A 20,649-nucleotide genomic window follows, 5' to 3' on the forward strand; every position below is an offset into this window, starting at 1 on the left:
TTCAGAGTGTGTCCACTGGCCTCAAACCCCCTGCCCTTTGTCATGCTGCCTGTTTTAAAGAAGAGATGTTCTGGGGCGCCTGGGTGGCTCAGTCGGTTGAGCATCCTATTTCTGATCAGGTCGTGATCTTATGGTTCATGAGTTTGAACCCCACATCAGGCTCTGTGCTGTCAGCATAGAGCCTGCTTTGGATCCTCTGTCTCTGTCTCTGCCCCTTCCTCGCTCGTGCTCACATGCTCGCTCACTCTCTCTCTCAAAAATAAAAAAATTAACATTTTTTAAAAATAAAGAAAAGATGTTCAGTTGCTTAGTTCCATTTTATTTTATTTTATTTTATTTTATTTTATTTTATTTTATTTTATTTTTATTCTTTTTAATGTTTATTTATTTTTGAGAGAGAGACAGAGTGCGAGTTGGGGAGGGGCAGAGAGAGAGACACACACAGAATCTGAAGCAGGCTCCGGGCTCTGAGCTGTCAGCACAGGGCCCGACTCAGGGCTCAAATTCAGAAGCCATGAGATCATGACCTGAGGCAAAGTTGGACGCTTAACCAACTGAGCCACCCAGGGGCCCCTGCTTAGTTCCATTTTAAACATGTTATGGTTGGGGGGATGGTGAACAGCCTAGAGTAAGAAAGAGTCTGTTTGGTAACTGGAATGTGAGACACAAGTCTGTGTGCTTCATTGATGCATGCCAAGTGCCTAGAATAGTGCCTGGCACCTGCCGGACACTCAGTAATCATTGGAGGCAGGTGGCCAAACTGGAGATACTATCTGGGGAGTGGATCTGGTAGAAGTGATGGCTGGGAGCATAGTAAAGGGCTAGGGATCACAGGCAGCCTCATGTGATTCTCAGGTTCTGTCCAGAAATAAGCCACTGCCCTGGGGACTTTGGTCCTTTGAGGTCTGGGAGACCAAGAGGCTCAGTGGGTAGAATTGTGGGCTTTTGCATATGAGAGACCAGGTGTTTGGATTCCTGCTTGCCAGCATATGAGTTTGTGACTTTGCACAAGTTACTTAAACCTTTCTTTTCTTTCTTTAAAAAAAAATGTTTTTTTTAATGTTTATTTATTTTTGAGAGAGAGACACAGCACGAGCAGGGGAAGGGCAGAGAGAGAGCGAGACACAGGATCCGAAGCAGGCTCCAGGCTCTGAGCTGTCAGCACAGAGCCCGACGTGGGGCTCGAACCCACCCACAAACTGCAAGATCATGACCTGAGCCTGAACTCAGACGCTCAACCAGCTGAGCCCCTTAAATCTTTCTTTTTGTTAAGTTTTTACTGAAATATAATGGGCTTACAAAAAAGTGTACAAATCCTAAGTGTTCTGTTGAGTGTTCACAAACTGAACACACACATGTAATCAGCACCCTGATCAAGAAACAGTATATGAGCAGTGTCCCAGGAGCTCCCCCTTGCCTTTCTGGTCAGTGTCACCCCTCCAGAGGTGACCATGATCTTGACTGCTACCATATTAGATTACTTTTAGTTGTTTTTGAACATTTTGTGTTCTTACGTGTGTGGTTTCTTCACTTTACACGTTTATGAGATTTATCCATAGTTCTTATGTGTGGTTGAGGATCATTCATTCTTTGCTCTACAGAACTCCATACTACCTTTTGTTAATCTGTTCTATTTATGGGCATTTGGGTGGGTCCAGATTTTGGCTATTATGAGATTCTTGTTGTGAATATTCCTGTACATCTTTTGGTGCACATCAAATCTTGCACATTTCAGGGGGCCGGGTTGGCTCAGTCAGAGAATATGTGACTCTTGATCTCAGGGTCATGAGTTTGAGCCCCATGTTGGGTGTAGAGTTTACTTAAAAAAATTATTTTTATGGGGCGCCTGGGTGGCTCAGTCGGTTAAGCGTCCGACTTTGGCTCAGGTCATGATCTCGCGGTTCGTGAGTTCAAGCCCCGCGTCGGTCTCTGTGCTGACAGCTCGGAGCCTGGAGCCTGCTTCAGATTCTGTGTCTCCCTCTCTCTCTAGCCCTTCCCCCCTCGAGCTCCGTCTCTCTCTCTTTCTCTCTCTCAAAAATAAATAAACTTAAAAAAAATTTTTTTAAAGAATTTTTTTTTAATCATGCACATTTCTGTTGGGGAGATACCTAGGAGTGGGCTTGCTGGGGGTGCATATGTTGAACTTTGGTGGTTAGTGTTAAATAGGTTTTCAGAGTGGTTATGAGATTTCTGGTTGCCTTACATTTTTACTGACACTTGATTTTTAAAATTGTTTTCATCTTAGCCATTCTGGTACATGTGTGGTGGTAACATTTTATGGTTTTATTTGCATTTCATTGAAGACTAATGAGCATGAATACCTTTTCATGTGTTTATTAGCCATTGGACAGCTTCTTTTATGAAATACCTGTTTGAATCTTTTGTCCACATTTGAATTGAGATGTCTGAACTTTTTCTTACTGACGTATAGGGATTCTTCATATGTTCTGGCTACAAATGCTTTGTTCTTGTTCAAATCTTCTACTCTGAAGGTCACCTTTTCATTTTTTTTTTTAAGACTTTTTTTTTTTAAGGTTTATTTATTTTGAGAGAGAGGGACACAGTGCATGACAGGGGAAGGGGCAAAGAGCGAGAGAGACACAGAATCTGAAACAGGCTCTAGGCTCTGAGCTGTCAGCACAGAGCCCGATGCAGGGCTTGAACTCACAGTGAGATCATGACCTGAGCCAAAGTCGGAGCCCAACTGACCGAGCTACACAGGCGCCCCTCATTTTTTTAATTGTGTCTTTAGATGAACACAAGTTATTATTATTTTTGTTAAGTAATTGCTATGTCCAACATGGGGCCAAACTCACGACCCGGAGATCAAGAGTTGCATGTGCTACCAACTGAGCCAACCAGGTGCCCCAGATAGAAGTTCTTAATTTTTGGGGCACCTGGGTGGCGCAGTCGGTTAAGCGTCCGACTTCAGCCAGGTCACGATCTTGTGGTCCGGGAGTTCGAGCCCCGCGTCGGGCTCTGGGCTGATGGCTCGGGGCCTGGAGCCTGTTTCCGATTCTGTGTCTCCCTCTCTCTCTGCCCCTCCCCCGTTCATGCTCTGCCTCTCTCTGTCCCAAAAATAAATAAACGTTGAAAAAAAAAATTTAAAAAAAAAAAAAAGTTCTTAATTTTGGGGGCACCTGTGTAGCTCGGTCAGTTACCCGTTCGACTCCTCATTCCAGCTCAGGTCATGATCTCACAGCTTGTGAGATTGTGCCCCATGTTGGGCTCTGTGCTGACAGCATGGAGCCTGCTTGGGATTCTCTCCCTCTCTCTCTCCTCCTCCCCCGGCTCACACTCTCTTTCAAATATACTTAAAGAAAAAGAAGTTCTTAATTTTGATGTGATGCAGTTATACCAAATTGCTCTTTTATGATTTGCCCCTTTGGGTCTTAAGAAATCTTTGCTCCACAGTCATGTCTCCTATTTTTTTTTTTTTCTTTTTTAATCCCAGGCTTTTGCATTTAGAGCTACAATCTGTCTGAAATTGAATTTGTGTTTGGTGGGAGGCAGGATACAGATGCTTTTTCCCCCATTTGTTTACCCAGTGGACTCAGCACTGTTTATTGGGGGCCCATTTTCTTTCACACCACTTCAGTGTTACCCTTGTCGTAAACCACTTGGTCATTTACGTGCCAGGTCTGTTTCTGGATTCTCTTTTCTGTTCCATTGATCGGCATTTCTACCCTCGCACCCAAACCAGACCTTCTTAATCATTAGCTTTTTATCATTAGTCTTGATCTCTAGTCATAGGAGTCCTTAGCTTTGTCCTTCAGGAATGCGTTGGCTGTCTTTGGCCCTTTGCATTTCCATATGAATTTTATAACGAGTTTGTCAATTTCAACCCTCCCCCCCCCCCAAAAAAAAAAAACCATACTGAGATTTTTGATTGGGATTATGTTGATCTACAGATTGATTTAGGGAGAATAAAACCTTTTCTAAAATTGTGTCTTTTAATCCATGAATGCAATATATCTCTGCATTTCTTTTCCTCTTAAAATTTTTATTATGAAAAACTTCAAACATCCAGAAAAGTGTGAAATACAATGAGTTTCTTTCTTTTAAGTTTATTTATTTATTTTGAGAGCGAATGCGCGCACACCAGCGGGGGATGGGCAGAGAGAAGAAGAGACAGAATCCCAACTAGGCTCTGTGCCATCAGCGCAGAGCGAGATGCAGGCCCCAGATTCACAAACTGTGAGATCATGACCTGAGACCAAGAGTCAGACACTTAACCGACTATGCCACCCAGGCGCCCCAATATAATTATGCATGTTCATCATCTAGATTTAATAGTTGTTATTAGTGTATCTTATTTGTGTCATATATATTTGTAGTTCTTTTTTTTTTAAGATTTTATTTTTAAGTAATCTCTGCATCCAACATGGGTCTCGAACTCACAAGCCCGAGATCCAGAGTTGCGTGCTCTTCCGACTGAGCCAGCCAGGCGCCCCTATATTTACAATTCTTTTTTTTTTTTTTTTTAATGTTTATTTATTTTTGAGAGAGACAGAGTGCAAGCAGGGGAGAGGCAGAGAGAGGGAGACACAGAATCCAAAGCAGGCTCCAGGCTCCGAGCTGTCAGCATGGAGCCCGAGGTAGGGCTCCAACTCACGAACCGTGAGATCATGACCCGAGCCGACATCGGACGCTTAACTGACTGAGCCAGCCAGGTGCCCCTGTACTTACAATTCTTATGAAGCCATTTCATAGTAAATTGTAGCTATCATAGACACCGTATCCATAAATACTTCAACTTGTGTCTTCAAAATCTAAAGACAACCTCCTGCATAACCCTAATTTCGTTATTATAGCTAGGAAAATTAATAGTTCCCAAATTTCTAATCTATAGGCCTTTTTCACCCACCAAATTCAAGACAGAATCCGGTCTAGAATCATGCCTTGCATGTGTTCACGTCTCTTCATTTAGAACAATCTCCCTCTCTTTGTAAGTGACGTGGATTTTGTTAGACATCAGGATCAGTGGTGTTGTAGGTGCCCCACATCCTGGATCTGATTGTTTTCTCATAGTGTTGTTTACTTTGTCTTCCATCCCCTGTACCTCCTAGAAACTGGAACTTAGGTCTAGGCTTGACTAGATAAACCTCCCCCAGTCTTCCCAGAGTCGCCTTCTCAAAGTTGTATAAGACCAGCAGTGCATGAGCACGTGGGTAATGCTTTAGCACAGGGCTTGGCACACAGCAAATTTCGGTAGGTAGCAGCTCTTAATATCTGTCCCCGTCTTGGCCCCGCCAATGGCTTGTTCCCAGGAAACAGTTTCCCTAAGGCTTCTCTTGTCCGTGCCAGGCAGCAGTGGCTTCCACCCAGCTGGGGCTTCTGGCTCTGGGCTTGGACATTCCCCATCTTTCTGTCCTCCCACCCCCAGATAACACAGGCAGTTCCACGTACCGGCCACCCCCTCGGACCCGGGAGGTGATGATCAACGGGCAGATGGTCAAGTTGAAGTACTGCTTCACCTGCAAGATGTTTCGGCCACCCCGGACCTCACACTGCAGTGTCTGCGACAACTGTGTGGGTAAGTGGGAGGCAGCAGGGAGTGGTGCAGGGAGCCCTGAAGACAGAGGAGTCACTCATGGGGGCGGGGTTGTGTCTGAAATAGCCAGAGCTGGGCAGGAAGTCACCCAAATTTGCTCTGATTGAGGAAGGGCTGTGGGGAGAGGCTCAGAGTGTGACCAGTGGTATCTTGGCCTCAGCCCAGGATTGGTAGATTCCTTTCCCCCAGCTCTGAAGTATGGGGGAGATACAGAGAGACCCTGGACCCTTCTCCCAGGCCTCAGCCTGGTCCTCAGTAGGTCCAAGTTTCTAGGAACCAGAGACTAGAGCAATAACATTCTAGATACTTTGGGGCCAGAAAGAGAATGATTTACCATCCAGCAGCCCAGAGCCAGCTATACTGAATGACTTTGATCTGATTCCCAGGGTTTGGGAGGGACAAGAATGTGAGAACAGAGGAGTTCAAGCCAGTCAGGTAGAGAGGATGTAGCCAGGATTGGAAGCTAAGCTCCAGGCCCACACCTGTGGTGGTTGCTGGGGAACCAGAGGCTGTTTTGTCTCCTCTTCTTGCTCTCCAGAGGCCGGGCAGCTCTGATGGGGACCGAGGGTGTGCCCCTGGAAGGGTGTCATAAGGGAAATGCTATGTAAGAGGATCCAGGTGAGCTGAGCCATGGTGACTGAGCATGGTCCCCAGGGCAGTGAGCTCATCACGCTAGCTCAGCACTCCCTGAGAGAACAGTAGGGAACACCCCATGACAGCAGGCAGCCGAGTGGGTGACTCAGTGGGCGTTATTCTTCCCTGAGAATCCGCAAAGGGTGCTGGCCATGGTAGGAGGTCTGCAGTGGGCTTGTGATCCACATTCCCACAGAGGACTTTCATTACCAGTCTGGGTGTGACACCAGCCCCCCCCCCCCCCCCACCGCCCTGGGGTGCTAGTGTGAGCTCAGCCCTCTGGCCAGGCCTTACATGCCAGCTCTCCACAAGTTACAGAGCGGCTCCGCCCCTCCCTGAGCCTCTAGTTCTGGAGCAGGGAATGGGGAGCATTGTTTGTCGCAGGTGGCCAGGGTCGTATGCCAGGCGACAAGTACTTTTTGTGCATCTTCGTACCATGCACAGCTGGACGTGGGACTCAGCTCGGTGTGAGGCCAACACCGGCCCTCTCGTGGAGTTTACCATCCAGCAGGGGTAATTGGCCAGTCCGCTAATTATTAATAAGTATGTAAACACACATGGGTAAAGAGCCGCAGAAGATAAGTAGCAGCAGGTAACAGAGGGCCCTCACCTTGTCTAGGATCAGAGGAGGCTTTCTTAAGGAAGTGGCTTTGCAGCTGAGATATGAAGGAGGAATTGCCCTTAACCAGGTGAAGAGACAGAGAAGAATGTGTGAGGCAGTGGGAAGCTTGCAGAAAGGCCCAGAAGCAGGGAGTGTGTGAGGAGCTGCGAATCGGCTGAATGGGCTGGTACAGAGAGTGTGGGGGAAGAAAGCCCCAGCTGTGGCGTGAGGCCTCCAAACACCTGTGCTGGTTGCAGCCCAGGCACACTAACCTGTTCCCCTCCCCACCCCCCCACCCCCCCGGGCCCTTTTCCAGAACGGTTTGACCATCACTGCCCCTGGGTGGGCAACTGTGTGGGGAGACGGAACTACCGCTTCTTCTACGCGTTTATTCTCTCCCTCTCGTTCCTGACGGCCTTCATCTTCGCCTGTGTGGTCACCCACCTGACGCTGCGTGAGTTGGGAGTGGGGGCAGGGGTGTGCAGGAGGGGTGGGCCGGCAAGCTCTGCCAAGTCAAGGGGCTGTGGTCACTGTCCATCTGAGCTGTGCCCTGTCCTGTTTTCTCCTCCCCAGGCTCTCAGGGAAGCAACTTCCTCTCCACTCTGAAGGAGACACCAGCGAGATATCCTTTGTCAGCCAATAGATGCCCTGGTGGGAACAAGGCCCCTTCGCTGGGGTGGATCCCCACACCTCATCCTGTAATCCGGGGGGGAATGGTGTAGCACTAATGTTTGTCCTCTAGAATAATCTGATATACCAGCTGCTTCTCTTTCCTCCCCGGCTAGAGCTGATCCTAAACAGTCTGATCAAAGGGCTGGGGTGGCCAAGAACCCTCAGGAGCCACAGTCCCTGTCTTCCCTTAAGACACCAAGCAACCGGGACGGGGTTCTTGTGCGGGGTTCTTGGTGCCTGGCAACTTCAGTTCCCCCTACTGTCCATCACCCGTCCTGCTCTTGAATGGGCTCCCGAACCCTTCTTAGGGCTCAGGAGGTAATCCTGTCGAGAAGTGGTGACTGGACCGCAGGAAGGTTACAAACTCATCTCCTTTCTGGGGAAATCACTCACGGAAGGATAGGTGAGAAGGGCTGGGCATGGCAGGCCTCCAGGGGCCGAGGAGGCCCCCAGCCCTGTCCCGCTGTGGGTCCTTGACCACCCTGCTCACTGTGCTGGAGTTGGTGATCTGCTTCTTCTCCATCTGGTCCATCCTGGGCCTCTCAGGGTTTCATACTTACCTCGTCGCCTCCAACCTGACAACTAACGAAGACGTGAGTAAGGCTGGAGCAACCTCCATTCACTGGGCAGGAGGCGGGGCCCTGGGCAGGAGGCGGGGCCCTGGGTAGGAGGCGGGGCTCTAGGCAGGAGGCGGGGCCCTAGGCAGGAGGCGGGGCCCTAGGCAGGAGGCGGGGCCCTAAGGTAGGAGGCTGGGCAGAGGGGGCCTGCAGCGGCCGCAGAGCAGCCTGACTCGCCTGACTCGGGCTGCTGGGGTAACACGGGTGGGGACAGAGGGTGGCCAGACATTGCCTTCCAGTGCTTCTGGCTTGGCCCTGGGAGATCCAGTACAGGGTCTTCTAAGGCCCCCACGTGCCTTGGCCCCTCCGCGCAGGCTTTCTCGCTAACCCAGAGGCAGTGCTCCACCGTAACAGTCCTTACGTTTGGCCTGCGTGTTAACTGTCTCCAGAGTTCTTTCAGCTCCCATCATCTCTTTGGGTCCTTTTGCCAACTCTGAGGCAGAAGGAACAGGGATGCTTTTTCTCCTGTTTGATGGCTGAGTGACTTGCCCCAAGGTCACACGGCCGGAAAGGGACAGAGTCAGGGTTGTGGCCAAAAGCCCTGGCTACCCTTGCCCCACTACACTGCACTTACAGGCAAAGAGATGTGACTATTCTCAGGGTGCCCCTGGGGTTCCCTTGGGCATCCTTATTGAGGGAGACAGCAAGGATAGGACTATGGGGCTATGTCAACCCTCCCTACCTGCTGCCTTTCAGACCCCCACCAGCAAGCATTGTTTGAGCGCCCACTGTGTGCTCAGCCCCGGGCCCGACCTGACCTCTCCTTCTTTTCTCCCAAACGATAAAAAAGCAAATGACAGCATCTGTGCCAGGGCCACCATCAGATACTGCTCAGAGGCCCATGACCAACAGAAAATACATCTCTTGACCTCAGCCTCTCATTCTGGGAAACAGAACTTAACACTCATGATAGGGTTTCATGTGCTGAATGATTGGTACAGAGCAGAAATGACATCAGCCAGCATCTCCCAAGGCGGTTTTGTGGGTGCTGGTTCTTCAAGATGTTACTAGGGGTTAAGCAAAAAGATGTGTTATAGCCAAATGAGTTTGGGAAACTCTGGGTTAATAGTCAAGCAAGTATCCTTCGTTGCTAAACTCCTCAGTGCCTTTGATAGCTGGCCTCACAAATCTAGAGATGGCAAGATTTCATCTCCAACGATGCTATCACAGTTCCCTGTTTTTCAAATGAGGACTGAGATTCAGGGAAGTGCTCTGTCCAGGGTCATGCAGTGTGTCGGGGCAGGGCCAGGGCTCGTAGCCAGGTCAGCCTGAGCTCTGTCCCCTTATACTACCTTCCCTTAGAGGTGGCTGGCCGGAGAAGGGAGGATGCACCCAAGAAGTTTCCTTTGGAGGCTTCTCTTTGGCTGTGCGCTGCTCTCTGTCCTGATTAGGGCTTCCTCCTCTCGGCTAGGTGCCCCCGACATCCAGCAGTCCCCCACACGCACTGAATAGCTTGAGTTAAAGACATGTCCCCTCCAATAGTCTACCCAGAATTGGAAAAACTCTCACCAGTTTTTCCCAGCCTCTAGACCTCCCTCCTAGAAAATCGAAGTAAAAGGAGGTACCTGACTCAGACCTCCTTCCTGCTGGCAGATCAAAGGCTCGTGGTCCAGCAAGAGGGGCGGTGAGGCCTCCGTCAATCCCTACAGCCATAAAAGTGTTATCACCAACTGCTGTGCTGTGCTCTGCGGCCCCCTACCTCCCAGGTAAGCCAGGGGTGAGCATGGGGAGAGGTCATAGGGCCTGGCCCGGCCAGTGGGGGGATAGCCCTGCGAGTCCACACCTCTCAAAGAGGTTCTGGAAGCAGCAGACCTCTCTTCACACCACAGAAGCCCTCTGTCCACCATCCCCTGCAGGGCGCACTCAAGGCATTTATCACACAAAAGAATTCTGTGTAATTTTTTTTTTTTTTTTTTTTTTTTGAGAGAGAGTGACAAAGCATGAGCAGGGGAGGAACAGAGAGAGAGGGAGACACAGAATCCGAAACAGGCTCCAGGCTCTGAGCTGTCAGCACAGAGCCCGACACAGGGCTCGAACTCACAAGCCGTGAGATCATGACCCGAGCCGAAGTTGGACGTTTAACTCACTGAGCCACCCAGGCGCCCCGAATTCTGTGTAATTTTTTTTGTTTTAATTTTTTTTTTTCAACGTTTATTTATTTTTGGGACAGAGAGAGACAGAGCATGAACGGGGGAGGGGCAGAGTGAGAGGGAGACACAGAATCGCAAACAGGCTCCAGGCTCTGAGCCATCAGCCCAGAGCCTGACGCGGGGCTCGAACTCACGGACCGCGAGATCGTGACCTGGCTGAAGTCGGACGCTTAACCGACTGCGCCACCCAGGCGCCCCTGAATTCCGTGTAATTTTTAATCACATATGCTCATTGTAGAAAAACATAGAGTACAAAATCTTAAAAAGAAGAGTACTAACTATCACATGTAATCTTATTCCCCAGTGATCACCACAATTAATGTTTTGGCCACTCTTGGGCAACATTTCCCTTCCGGTGCTGGTGGCTGGACCGGGCAGGGTCTCCATCCTCCCTCCTGGTGGCGCCCTGAGGGTTCAGCCCTGCTGGGAAGTGCCCTTGTCTTCACACCAGGGGGCACCAGAGTGCCAGAACAGGAGCTCCACTGCAGTGGGCACTGCGGGACCCAGACCTTCCCCACACTGTCCCCGACTTCTCCTGCCTCGTATGAGTGTCATCCTTGCAGTGGGGGTGGGGGTAGGTCACAGTGGGAATCGCACTATTTCCAAATGCTCTTCCATCCTGCTTTTCCCCTCACCCACAGCCTGGCTTTGTGGCAGCCAGACCGAAAAATGGGCCGGTTTGAATTCACAGTGCATCAATCAGGTGGTCCAAAACCAGGTGTCCAGGGTGCAGAGAGGGCCCTTCTGGTTCCCCTGCTCTGGAAGGGAAGGGTCTTGAGCCCCCAGCTGGAGATCAGCTCCCCTTTCTGAGGCTTTCTAGGGCTGGGTCTTTTCTTGGCTGGAAAATGGACTCTGCCGTCCAGCCCCAGGCCTGGACCGCTGGTGTTGGGCAGGGCCCTCACGTCCCCCCTTGTGTTTTGGAAGCCTCATTGACCGGAGGGGATTTGTGCAGTCAGACGCCGTGTTGCCCTCGCCCATCAGAAGCGATGAGCCAGCCTGCGGAGCCAAGCCTGACGCCAGCATGGTAGGAGGCCACCCCTGAACTGGGCTCGGTACTTGCCACCTGCTGGCTTGTCCACCCCTCCGCACTCACCTGCCGCCCTCCACACCTGCTGGGACCCTCCCCATTCCATCCAAGGGAAGCAGAGCCGCCAAAGACTCTTTTCGTATTTATTTCCCACCCTGCGTGGCTTGCCCCGCACTTCCGTGGCTGTACCCTCTGCTCCCCAAACCCAGGTTCCCACAGCCTTGGGCCCTAGATCCCTGCAGCTGATCAGCGGCAGGAGTGACAGGAGAGAGAGAGGCCAGGGCCCCTGAGGCCACGAGGGGACCATGCCGAGTCTCTGTCTGTGCCGGGGCGAGCCCTGTGTGAATGCGGGTGCAGACTGCGTGCGATACCTCCCAGGTGGAGGGGCCGGTGGGCTCTGCTCAGCTGGGGTCCTGGGGGTGAAGTGGGACCTAAGAGCATTCGGCTCTGGACAGCGGGCTGTGGGAGAGGATGCCTCCGTGGGCTGTTGTGGTTTGTGGGCTCCTTCATTCTTTTTGTGATGACCATTGTTCTTTCTTCCGTTCGTGTTTTTTCGTATGGCGTCGGCCAATAGGACAGAGCTGGGGTTCTAGATGGATAGGGCAGAGTTGGGGGTGGTGGGAGACAGCCCGTGTCAGAGAAGGCTGAACCAGCCAGCGAGGCACCCAAGACCTCGGCTCCTGCGTGATTCCTGGGCAGCACGCTAGGAAGTGGGGGCCTTGCCTGCACTCTACCCATGGAGGGTTCTCTAAGGGATCCCAGTCTGACCTCCCCGCCTCCCCACCTCTCTCCCAAGTCAGTTCTTGGGCTGGGTGGGTTATCCTCTTGCTGGCAATACTTGAAACGGGTTTATTAATGCTGGGTATTTTGCACAATTTTATAGACCTCTTTTCTACGTAGCATTTTTTAAGTGGAAGAAAAAACAGTCGGCCACATTGCTATCTGTGTAGTGCCAGGTTAAAGATTAGCAAAAAGCAAGTTGGGTTTTATAAATTTATAAGAGAACGTCTGGCTGTGAGTGCGTGTGTGTGCGTGTGTTCGCGTGTGCCCTTGTATGAATGCGGCTGGCTCCCGCTTCCCTACATCCCCTGGGCTGCCCCTCTCCCCGCCATCCCCCTCGGGTGTCAGCTGGCAGCAGCAAGGAGCGGCCTGAGCCACGGCAACAGGGAGCCTGTGCAGTGATCGCAAGAGACCTCTGGGTTCCCCGCTGCAGCTCAGCCCCCACCCTCCTATCTTCCCTTCCTCCTCGGACATCAGGAAGCCTGGGACCTGCCCAGACTGGCTGAGGCTGGGCGTGGTAGATGGGGTAATGGCTGTGGGGAGCGGCTGCCACTCTACAAGCCGCACACCCTCCTCCCGGCTCTGAGTATGGGACCTGGTGCCAGCGGCCAGAGAACAGGGACTCTCTGCCAGCTGGAGGACTCCATCCGGAGAAAAGGGAGGAGGGAGCAGGGTGGGCCGAGAAGCGAGTGGAGGTTGGCCTACGTCTGGGCCCCAAAGTCAAAGGACGTCTCTTCTCCGCGGGGAACTGTAGTTTCTTGTCAAAGTAGATAGGAGATTGTTCTGTCTCCCTCCTTGGCCCTTCAAGTGGGCTGAAGCCCTTGGAAAGTGACCTAGGAAGTCCTCGCCTCTTGCCCTTCCTTGCTGCAGAAGCTAGTGGGTCACAGGCAGCTGAGAACTGGCAGCTGCAGAGGGTCCCCCCCAGGAGAAACAGCCTCGCCCCAGCACCAGGACCCCGGGCCATGCTGCAGTGGCACTGGGAAGTGGGGAGGGGGCTGGCTAGAGGAGGGGAAGCCCCCTGCCTTTTATTTAAGCCAGCATTCTTTGTTCCTGCTTGTAATAAAATTTTCGTTTTTAAGAGTTGATTTGCTTTGGTTTGGTTTTTGTTTGCTCCTTCTTTGCTGAGGCTCCGACTGGCCGCCCTCTGTTCTTTCAGCCAAACTTGGTCTTTCCTGGGGAGACAGAAGGCAGGAAGGCCAGTGATGTGGCTAAGGGTCTCCTCTCCTGGCCGAGTCTGTCCGCTGGAGACTGAGCAAGGTGGCCCCCATAGGCATGTAAGAAGAGGCCATCCTGTCTCCTTTTTGTCCCCTCTACTTTCCCCTGCCTCCGGGATTTGGAGACCCCCGGGTTCTTTTTCCTTGCTGCCTTTTCACTCTGACCGCCAGTGACCGCTCAGCTAAGAAAATGTTTATGAGAGAGACCCTAGATTCCAATCTGCGAGCCGGAGCCTCCCTGGCCCCCAGCCCCGCCTTGAGCAGCAGGGCCCAGCCAGACGACTCGTAACCCTGGCCCACCTCTCTGGTATCTCCCCCAGGAGGACACCTGTCAGGATTTTGCCATCTCCTGCACAGCCTGAGGGGAGCTAACAGGCCTCTTTGCAGAGGGTTAGCTGGTAAGACCGTGTCTCCCCTGTCGGCCAGCACCGCCTAGTCCCCTCACACGCCATCTCATCCCCATCGCATGCCTTGCCAACCCCATGGAGCCCATTCATCTGTCTGGTGTGCGGTGTGGTGTGTGTGCTGGCGGCGGTAGGGCCCCCAGGGCTCCCCCCTGCCCCCCAAGCAGAAGGACGGGGGGCGTGAAGGCAGGGCTGAGGGCCCAGCCCTGCTCTGTACTGAGGAAGCAGCTCCCACCGGAGCAGGAGGTGAAGGGTGAGGTTGGGGAGGGGCGGCGGACCTGCTCGGAGGTGCTTGGGCCTGTTCTCGGTGTCCTGGTGTGCAGGAGCCCTCAGTCACGAACACCTGTGTCCTGCTTCCGTCCCCGCTGAGCTTCCCCTGCCTGTGTCTCTGCTGCGTCGTCTTCGTTGCCTGCTGCCCCAGCCGCGGCCCTCCCGCGGGGAAGAGGCAGGTGCCGGGAGAGCAGGCGGCACCCCCGCAGGCCTCCTGTCTCCTCCCGGGTCCGCTAACCCTCTCTCTTCTCCTTCTTTGCTGTCCTGCGGGGATCTCCAGTGTGTGCGGGGGCTTAAGGACCTCCTGAGGACTGCTGCTCTCTGCCTCTCCAGGAGCGGCCTGAGGGGAGCCCGGCACCCGGCACCTCCACCTGCCTAACCTGTGGCCCACCTGCCACCGTCCGTGCCTACAGGGTCTGCCCCCAAGCCTGCCCCGCCCTTGTGCTCTCCAGAGCCCCCCACAGGGGGCGGGGGCTGGCCTTTCTGCCCCCACCCCCACTCCACGCCAGAGTGTAGAAAGCCATACCACAGCTGTCAGCACGGTGATACAATACGACGCTGAAACTCACCCCCGTCTCCACTCCCCTTCCCCTTCCCCTTCCCCAGATTTGTAAGGTGTCAAGACTCTTCAGGAATCTTGCCTTACAGCCTGCCCCCCCCAGAGTCAGGCAGAGCCACAGTGGGGCTGAGCAGGTTCCTTCGGGAGCCTCTGGGGTGTTGGTGGTTGATGACGCTGCCGAACAAGTTTGGTGACTGTTCTCAGCACAACCGGTTTGACACTGTTCCCACGGCCCCCTCCGTCCCCACCACCCCAAGTAGGTGCGATGCCAGGGGGATGCTTGTACCCTTTGCTCCGGGCACTGAGGGACCGGGCTGGCTCCACAGCCCGGCGTTCTTCAGAGGAGCTAATGGAAACTGGGCCGGGCCTAGGAAGTCTGCTGAGCCCACGGCTGGGGGCTGCTTGTTTGCTGTCTGTACCTTTTTTAACCAAATAAAGGTTTCCCTCTTCTTGCCATATCCTTGGCTGTCTGGTGCCACCTTTCCTTCGGGGTCCAGGCGTGAGGCCTGTGATGAGTGTGCAGAACATCTGGCTCGCCCCCACTGCCGGTTCTGTTCCAGTCGGTCAGTGCCCTTCCGGAGATTTAAAAAAGGCACAGCGAAGCCAGAAGTGACACGGGAGGAGTGGCCAATGTCCTCTTCACTCTGCCCTTCTAGAACTGGTCTCAGTGCCAGAGGCCTCCAAGCCTTAGGTGACCTCAGCTCTGAGAAGTCCCAACCCAAGCGGGGACTGTCATCCCCTGAACTGAGCCCAGCCCAGGGTAGCCATGTCAAGGAGCCTTCCCTCTCCCCAGCAGCTGGCCCGCGTTGAGAGGCACACACAGTATGCTAGGAGCTAAAAAAAAATAATGACAGCAGCCATTTAGCAAGGGCTAGCCAAAGTGCCAGGCCTGTTTTCTCACCTAAAGCTATGAGAGAGGTGCTGTCAGCCTTTTTACAGAGGAGGGAACTGAGGCTCAAGGAAGGCACAGCAGTTGCCAAGGTTCTCCCGAAGCTGATAAAGCAGCAAATCTAGGATTTGGACCCCATCTCTGCCCCAACCCCTGACCCTTCTGCACTACCCAAGGAATGAATAGGGCTGCTTGGGGAGGAGGGGATCTCAGAAGGAGAAACCCAATTACAAGATGTTACCCGTAGCCATCAGAGGTGATCTGTACTGGCCTTCCTGTGCTGATGGGGAAACTGAGGCTCAGGGGCAGGAAGGGACCTGTCCGAGACCTTATAACAGGTGGGATGCAGTCCCACAGCCTGACCTCATTCCATTCTTCCACAAACCCCACACTATGTCCTAGACTGGACTGGTCTAGGAGATGTGGGATACTCTAAACAACAGTGCCTGGAGGAGAAAAGGACTCAGGACAGCTGAGTCACTTTAATCTAATATTTCCTCCCAAAGGCAACTAGTAGAGTGAGCTCTTGTCTGGATAACTGAACTCTTACTTACAACTAACCAGCGGGAGAGGTACCATAGCTTCCTCCAGTTACTTGATCATTCCAAGACTCAACAACATTTTGTAGGAAGTTCCTTCTGGAATCTAACCAGAGTCCCTCCTGCTGCATTTGGAGCCCTGTCCTCTGTTCTCCGTGGAGATGGATAGCAACCGGTTGCTGCCTTCTCTGTGCCACAACCCTTCGAAGCCCGTGATTACCAGCTAAGGGCTGGACCAGAGCCTTGAACCTGCTGGCAGGTTGGATGCTCTATGGAAGGATGGGGAGGTAGCAGGCAAGATGAGGAATGCCCCCTGGGGCCGAGGCCCCAGCTCCTGTCCTGCTGACTCAGGAGGCTGACAGTGGAACTCAGTGCCCTGCTGGGGCCTGCCGCCTCCTGCCTGCCTGGGCTTCTGGACTTGGGAAACAGAGGCCTGGAGGCAAAGGGAGGTGTCTGAGACAGGAACTGAGTCAGGATCGACAGGCCAGAGCGGGCAGGAGGTGTTAGGCAGCCTGGCTCCCAGATTCACCCCTAAGCTTCAGCAGGGGAGGGAGAAGAGTGAAGAGTTTTCTCTTCCCTCTTCTCGTTTCTGGGTTTCTGGCTGGGCCGAAGGGCTGGAGCTTGTGGTGTGAACCACCACCAGGTCCCTTGGCTTGAGTGATAGGAAGGGAATGCTGCCTCCCTAGAGACAGAGCAACTCCAAAATGCCTAGGCCTGCCAGGCCGTGCCTTCCAGGTTTCTGGTGTTCTGGGATCTCCAGTTTCCTCCCTCCCCCTCCCAGGACTTGGGAAAGCCTGGGCTGGATGACTAGTGCGAAGGACGGTCCTAGAGAGCCTAGGGCCTGCTTAGGCCAGAGGAATGTCTGACGGGGAGGGAGGAGGCCTTGCTGAGGGAGCGCATTTGACCATTCACCTGTCTTCTCTCCCCCAGGGACACTCGGCTGAGGCTTGGTTTGAGACCCTTTCTCATGTCAGAACCCCCAGCTCCATGTTAGTGTTTTGAGTGTATGTGATTATAAGATTGGTTGGATTTTTTTCCACATGGTAATAATGGTTACCATTCACTCTATTAAGTGCTTTCCATCAACTCATTTAATCCTCACAACAAGCCCCATTTTACACTTACGAAGATGGAGACTTATAGAGGTTAAGTCACTTGGTCAAGGTCCTAACAGCTTCCAAAAATTGAGCCCAGGCAGTCTGATTCCAACGACACTAGGCTATTCTGTGTCTCGTAGAAAAATAATACATATCTATCGTTGAAGAGAATAGGGAAATCAAAAGGAAATAAATCACTCAGAATACCACTACCTAAAGATACGCTCTATTAAACTAGTTATCTTAGTGCATTTCCTTTCCATCATTTTCTGTCTTGGGGATCCAATCTGAGCCGAGTCTTAGGGATGGCAAGCCTAAAATCCCTTCTGCTTCCTTGGAAAACGTGTAGCATCAGCCCAGGCATGTTCCTACTTTTTCTTCAAAGAGACAGATCTCATCTTTGGGCCTCAGAGTTCTGGCCTAAGCCTGCCTCCAGGAGGGGAAGGTGAGTATTCGGGCACCATGAGGAACTAGGGAGGAACAGGCCTATGAAATGGTCCTGGCTCAAAGATTAAGCTGGCTGGATCCCAGTGAGGGGAGCCCCACCCCTGAGCCCCATCGGAGCTTTGGCTAGGGGTGGGGCAGGTAAGTAGGAACCCACCCTCACAGGCACAGCCAACACCTTTAGGTGAAACTCCTGGCTGAATGAGAACAGCATCCCAGCAAACAGGGACAGAAGTTTGGCCAGAAAGAAGTCTCCCATCTCTGAGGCCTCTGCCAGGGGTCAGAGGGAGGGCCATAGTCAAACGGAAGGGACAGGGACATTTCTGAGAGGCAGGCTGGGGATTGCTACCCCCTAAAACAAAATGGTATGTGTCACCACCACCTTCTTTTTTCTCGGTCCTGTCTCTCTCCCCAGGTGCTAGTGTCCCCCCCCCCCCCCGGGGAACCAAATTGGACTGAGCACCCAAGTGGCCTGCTTCCCAGCCTCTTACAGAGGGCAGGCTGAGTCAGTCAGGAGAGCTGGGCCCCCACCCTGTGTGAACCCCACTGATACATGATGGCAGGCGGCTTGGAGGGGGTAGGTGACCTGGCGTGGAGAGCCAGAGGGTAGGTCCTCAAACAAGTGGCAACAGGCCACCAAGTTGAAAGGGAAAATTGTGCTGTGATGGGGAAGGTGTCCAACAAACCTACCAGGTGATTAATTACAAAGGCTGGGCTGGAGCGTCAGGGGCCGCTCGTTAAACACCTCATTAAGTGGCACCCTGAAAGATGCCACCTGTGCATTCTGGGAACTCAGCGGGAACCCTGGGGGGCAGTGATGACCAGGGGATAGCGCCATCTCAGGCCGACTCTGGAAGAATCCTGGATCTCACTTCTAAATACAGCCTGGAGCTCACAAGTCAGAGGCCTCGGCGAGAGAAGCCAAAGGAAGAAGGATGCTGGGGACTTAGTAGCTGTGTGACCCTGAGCAAATCTCATACTTCTCTGAGCCTTAGCATTCCCATCTCTAAAGTGGGAGTAATAGTCACAGTCTGGCCCATCTCACAGAGACACGGTAGGGATTAAATTCAATCGTGAAGGTGCTTGGGAAACCACAGCCCTACCTAAACGTAATTAGCTCCCCTGAAGCAAGGCTGGGAGCGGCCAGGCTCAGGCTTCTAGCCAGGCTGAAGCGGCCCGTTGGTTGAAGAACCCTCAGCCCCTGGAAGAACACCAGGAAGAAGATCTGATTTGAGAAAGTGGGGCCGCTCTGTGGGCACCCATGTAAATCGAAGCCCTGAACAAGAGGGGGCAGCCTGGAGCCTGGAAAGGTGTCTGTGCAGGTGGGGCCGGATTTCTCCTGCTGACTGCCTTGATGACTCACCCCACATCTTAGCCTTTTACCTTTAAGGAAGAGCCGGAAAGGGTGTGGGGAGAAGAGAAGAGAAGCGGGAGGCAGGTCCGGGCCCCAGCCCCGCCCTCTGTCCCTCCCCACCCTTCTCCGAGGCCAGGCCACCCAGCCAAAAGGCAGGCAGACAGCAGGAGAGGCACAGAATCCGGCATTGGTTTCGAGGCAGCCAGTTAGCCCGCCGCCTGTGTCTGTCGCCAGAGCCATGGAGAGAGCCAGTCTGATCCAGAAGGCCAAGTTGGCAGAGCAGGCCGAACGCTACGAGGACATGGCAGCCTTCATGAAGAGCGCTGTGGAAAAGGGTGAGGAGCTATCCTGCGAAGAGCGAAACCTGCTCTCAGTGGCCTACAAGAATGTGGTGGGCGGCCAGAGGGCTGCCTGGAGGGTCCTGTCCAGTATCGAGCAGAAAGGCAACGAGGAGAGCTCGGAAGAGAAGGGCCCGGAGGTGCGAGAGTACCGGGAGAAGGTGGAGACTGAGCTCCGGGGCGTGTGTGACACAGTGCTGGGCCTGCTGGACAGCCACCTCATCAAGGAGGCCGGTGACGCCGAGAGTCGGGTCTTCTACCTGAAAATGAAGGGTGACTACTACCGCTACCTGGCTGAGGTGGCCACTGGTGACGACAAGAAGCGCATCATTGACTCGGCCCGGTCCGCCTACCAGGAGGCCATGGACATCAGCAAGAAGGAGATGCCGCCCACCAACCCCATCCGCCTGGGCCTGGCGCTGAACTTTTCAGTCTTCCACTACGAGATCGCCAACAGCCCCGAGGAGGCCATCTCGCTGGCCAAGACCACCTTCGACGAGGCCATGGCTGACCTGCACACCCTCAGCGAGGACTCCTACAAAGACAGCACCCTCATCATGCAGCTGCTGCGAGACAACCTGACGCTGTGGACGGCCGACAACGCCGGGGAGGAGGGGGGCGAGGCTCCCGAGGAACCCCAGAGCTGAGCCGCGCCCGCCCCCTCCCTGCCGCGCCCCTGCCCTCTCCAGCGCCCCCGCCCGTGGCAGAGAGGACTAGTACGGGGTGGGAGGCCCGACCCTTCTCCCCGGATGCTCTGCTCCCCGGCTCACAAGAGCTCCGAGAGAGGGACCAGCAGAGCGGAGGCCAGCTGGAGCCAGGGGGACCCCTCTTCCTGCGGCCGTCGATGCTCCTCACCAGCGGTCAGCCCACCCACCCCTGCTCTCTGCGCCCCTCCTCCACCCCTCCCACCGCCAACCGGGCCACCTCTTCCCCCACCCCCGCCTCTCTCCCGCCCCCTGTTGCCTCTGAATCTTAGGAATTGAGGAGTGTCCCACCCTTGTGGCTGAGAGCTGGACTGTGTGGAGATGAGTGTGTGTGTGTGTGTGTGTGTGTGTGTGTGAGAGAGAGAGAGAGAGAGCGAGAGAGAGCGCAAGACCCAGGATGAGAGGGAAAGTGTGTCTGCTGGGTGTGACCATGTTTCAATAAAATTCCCCTGTGACACTCCTCCTGTCTCTTGCAGTTATTGGCGGAGGGGTGGGACAGGGATTGGCTTCTGATTTACAGAGACCTTGACTTTTGCTTCTTGACCTCTCAAGGGGCTGGCTCAGTGATTCCAGGTGAGAGGCTGGTGCCAATCGTGGGGGGGGGGGGGGCGGGTGTTCAGCTCTCCATCACGGTGGCCCCCAACAAACCGGTCTGGTCCTGGGAGGGTCAGGCGAGCGCAAAGGCGGCTCTGAGGCTGCTCGGCCCCGGCCGCAGGGCGGGAGGCTCCAGATCTCAGACCTGCGAGGGACAGGAAAGCAGGGAGTCAGCGCCGCAAGGAAAGGCTGTAGTGAGCGGCAGTGCG

General features: G+C 53.7%; 2 protein-coding genes across 4 annotated transcripts in view; both read left to right on the top strand.

Moving 5' to 3' along the window:
• The window catches only part of ZDHHC18 (zDHHC palmitoyltransferase 18), a 29,196-nt gene extending 14,257 nt beyond the window's left edge, over positions 1-14,939 (top strand). Inside the window, exons 3-10 of one of the 3 annotated variants that reach the window (XM_086716137.1) lie at positions 5,387-5,536; positions 7,105-7,242; positions 7,362-7,410; positions 7,951-8,053; positions 9,671-9,783; positions 11,152-11,251; positions 13,569-13,646; positions 14,203-14,939. In XM_086716137.1, coding sequence (XP_086572263.1) covers positions 5,387-5,536; positions 7,105-7,242; positions 7,362-7,410; positions 7,951-8,053; positions 9,671-9,783; positions 11,152-11,251; positions 13,569-13,610 — 695 coding nt within the window. In that variant the 3' untranslated portion in view covers positions 13,611-13,646; positions 14,203-14,939. Of the gene's footprint in view, positions 1-5,386; positions 5,537-7,104; positions 7,243-7,361; positions 7,411-7,950; positions 8,054-9,670; positions 9,784-11,151; positions 11,252-13,568; positions 14,019-14,202 lie in introns of those variants that run through there. The other 2 variants (XM_086716136.1, XM_086716138.1) reach the window with 2 other exon arrangements.
• A 4,001-nt stretch (positions 14,940-18,940) lies between these two features.
• Positions 18,941-20,306, top strand: SFN (stratifin). Its single transcript, XM_086716139.1, has one exon. It carries the CDS (start codon positions 19,043-19,045, stop codon positions 19,787-19,789), a length of 747 nt encoding a protein of 248 aa, XP_086572265.1. The 5' UTR covers positions 18,941-19,042; the 3' UTR covers positions 19,790-20,306.
• Positions 20,307-20,649: the final 343 nt, after the last annotated feature.

This window comes from Puma concolor, chromosome C1, assembly GCF_028749965.1.
Source record: "Puma concolor isolate L17-30 chromosome C1, mPumCon1.1.hap2, whole genome shotgun sequence".
In the NCBI taxonomy this organism is placed as follows: domain Eukaryota; kingdom Metazoa; phylum Chordata; class Mammalia; order Carnivora; family Felidae; genus Puma; species Puma concolor.

Coding starts and splice junctions, on each gene's coding strand:
- SFN (XM_086716139.1), top strand. CDS start 19,043: ATGGAGAGAGCCAGTCTGATCCAGAAGGCCAAGTTGGCAGAGCAGGCC.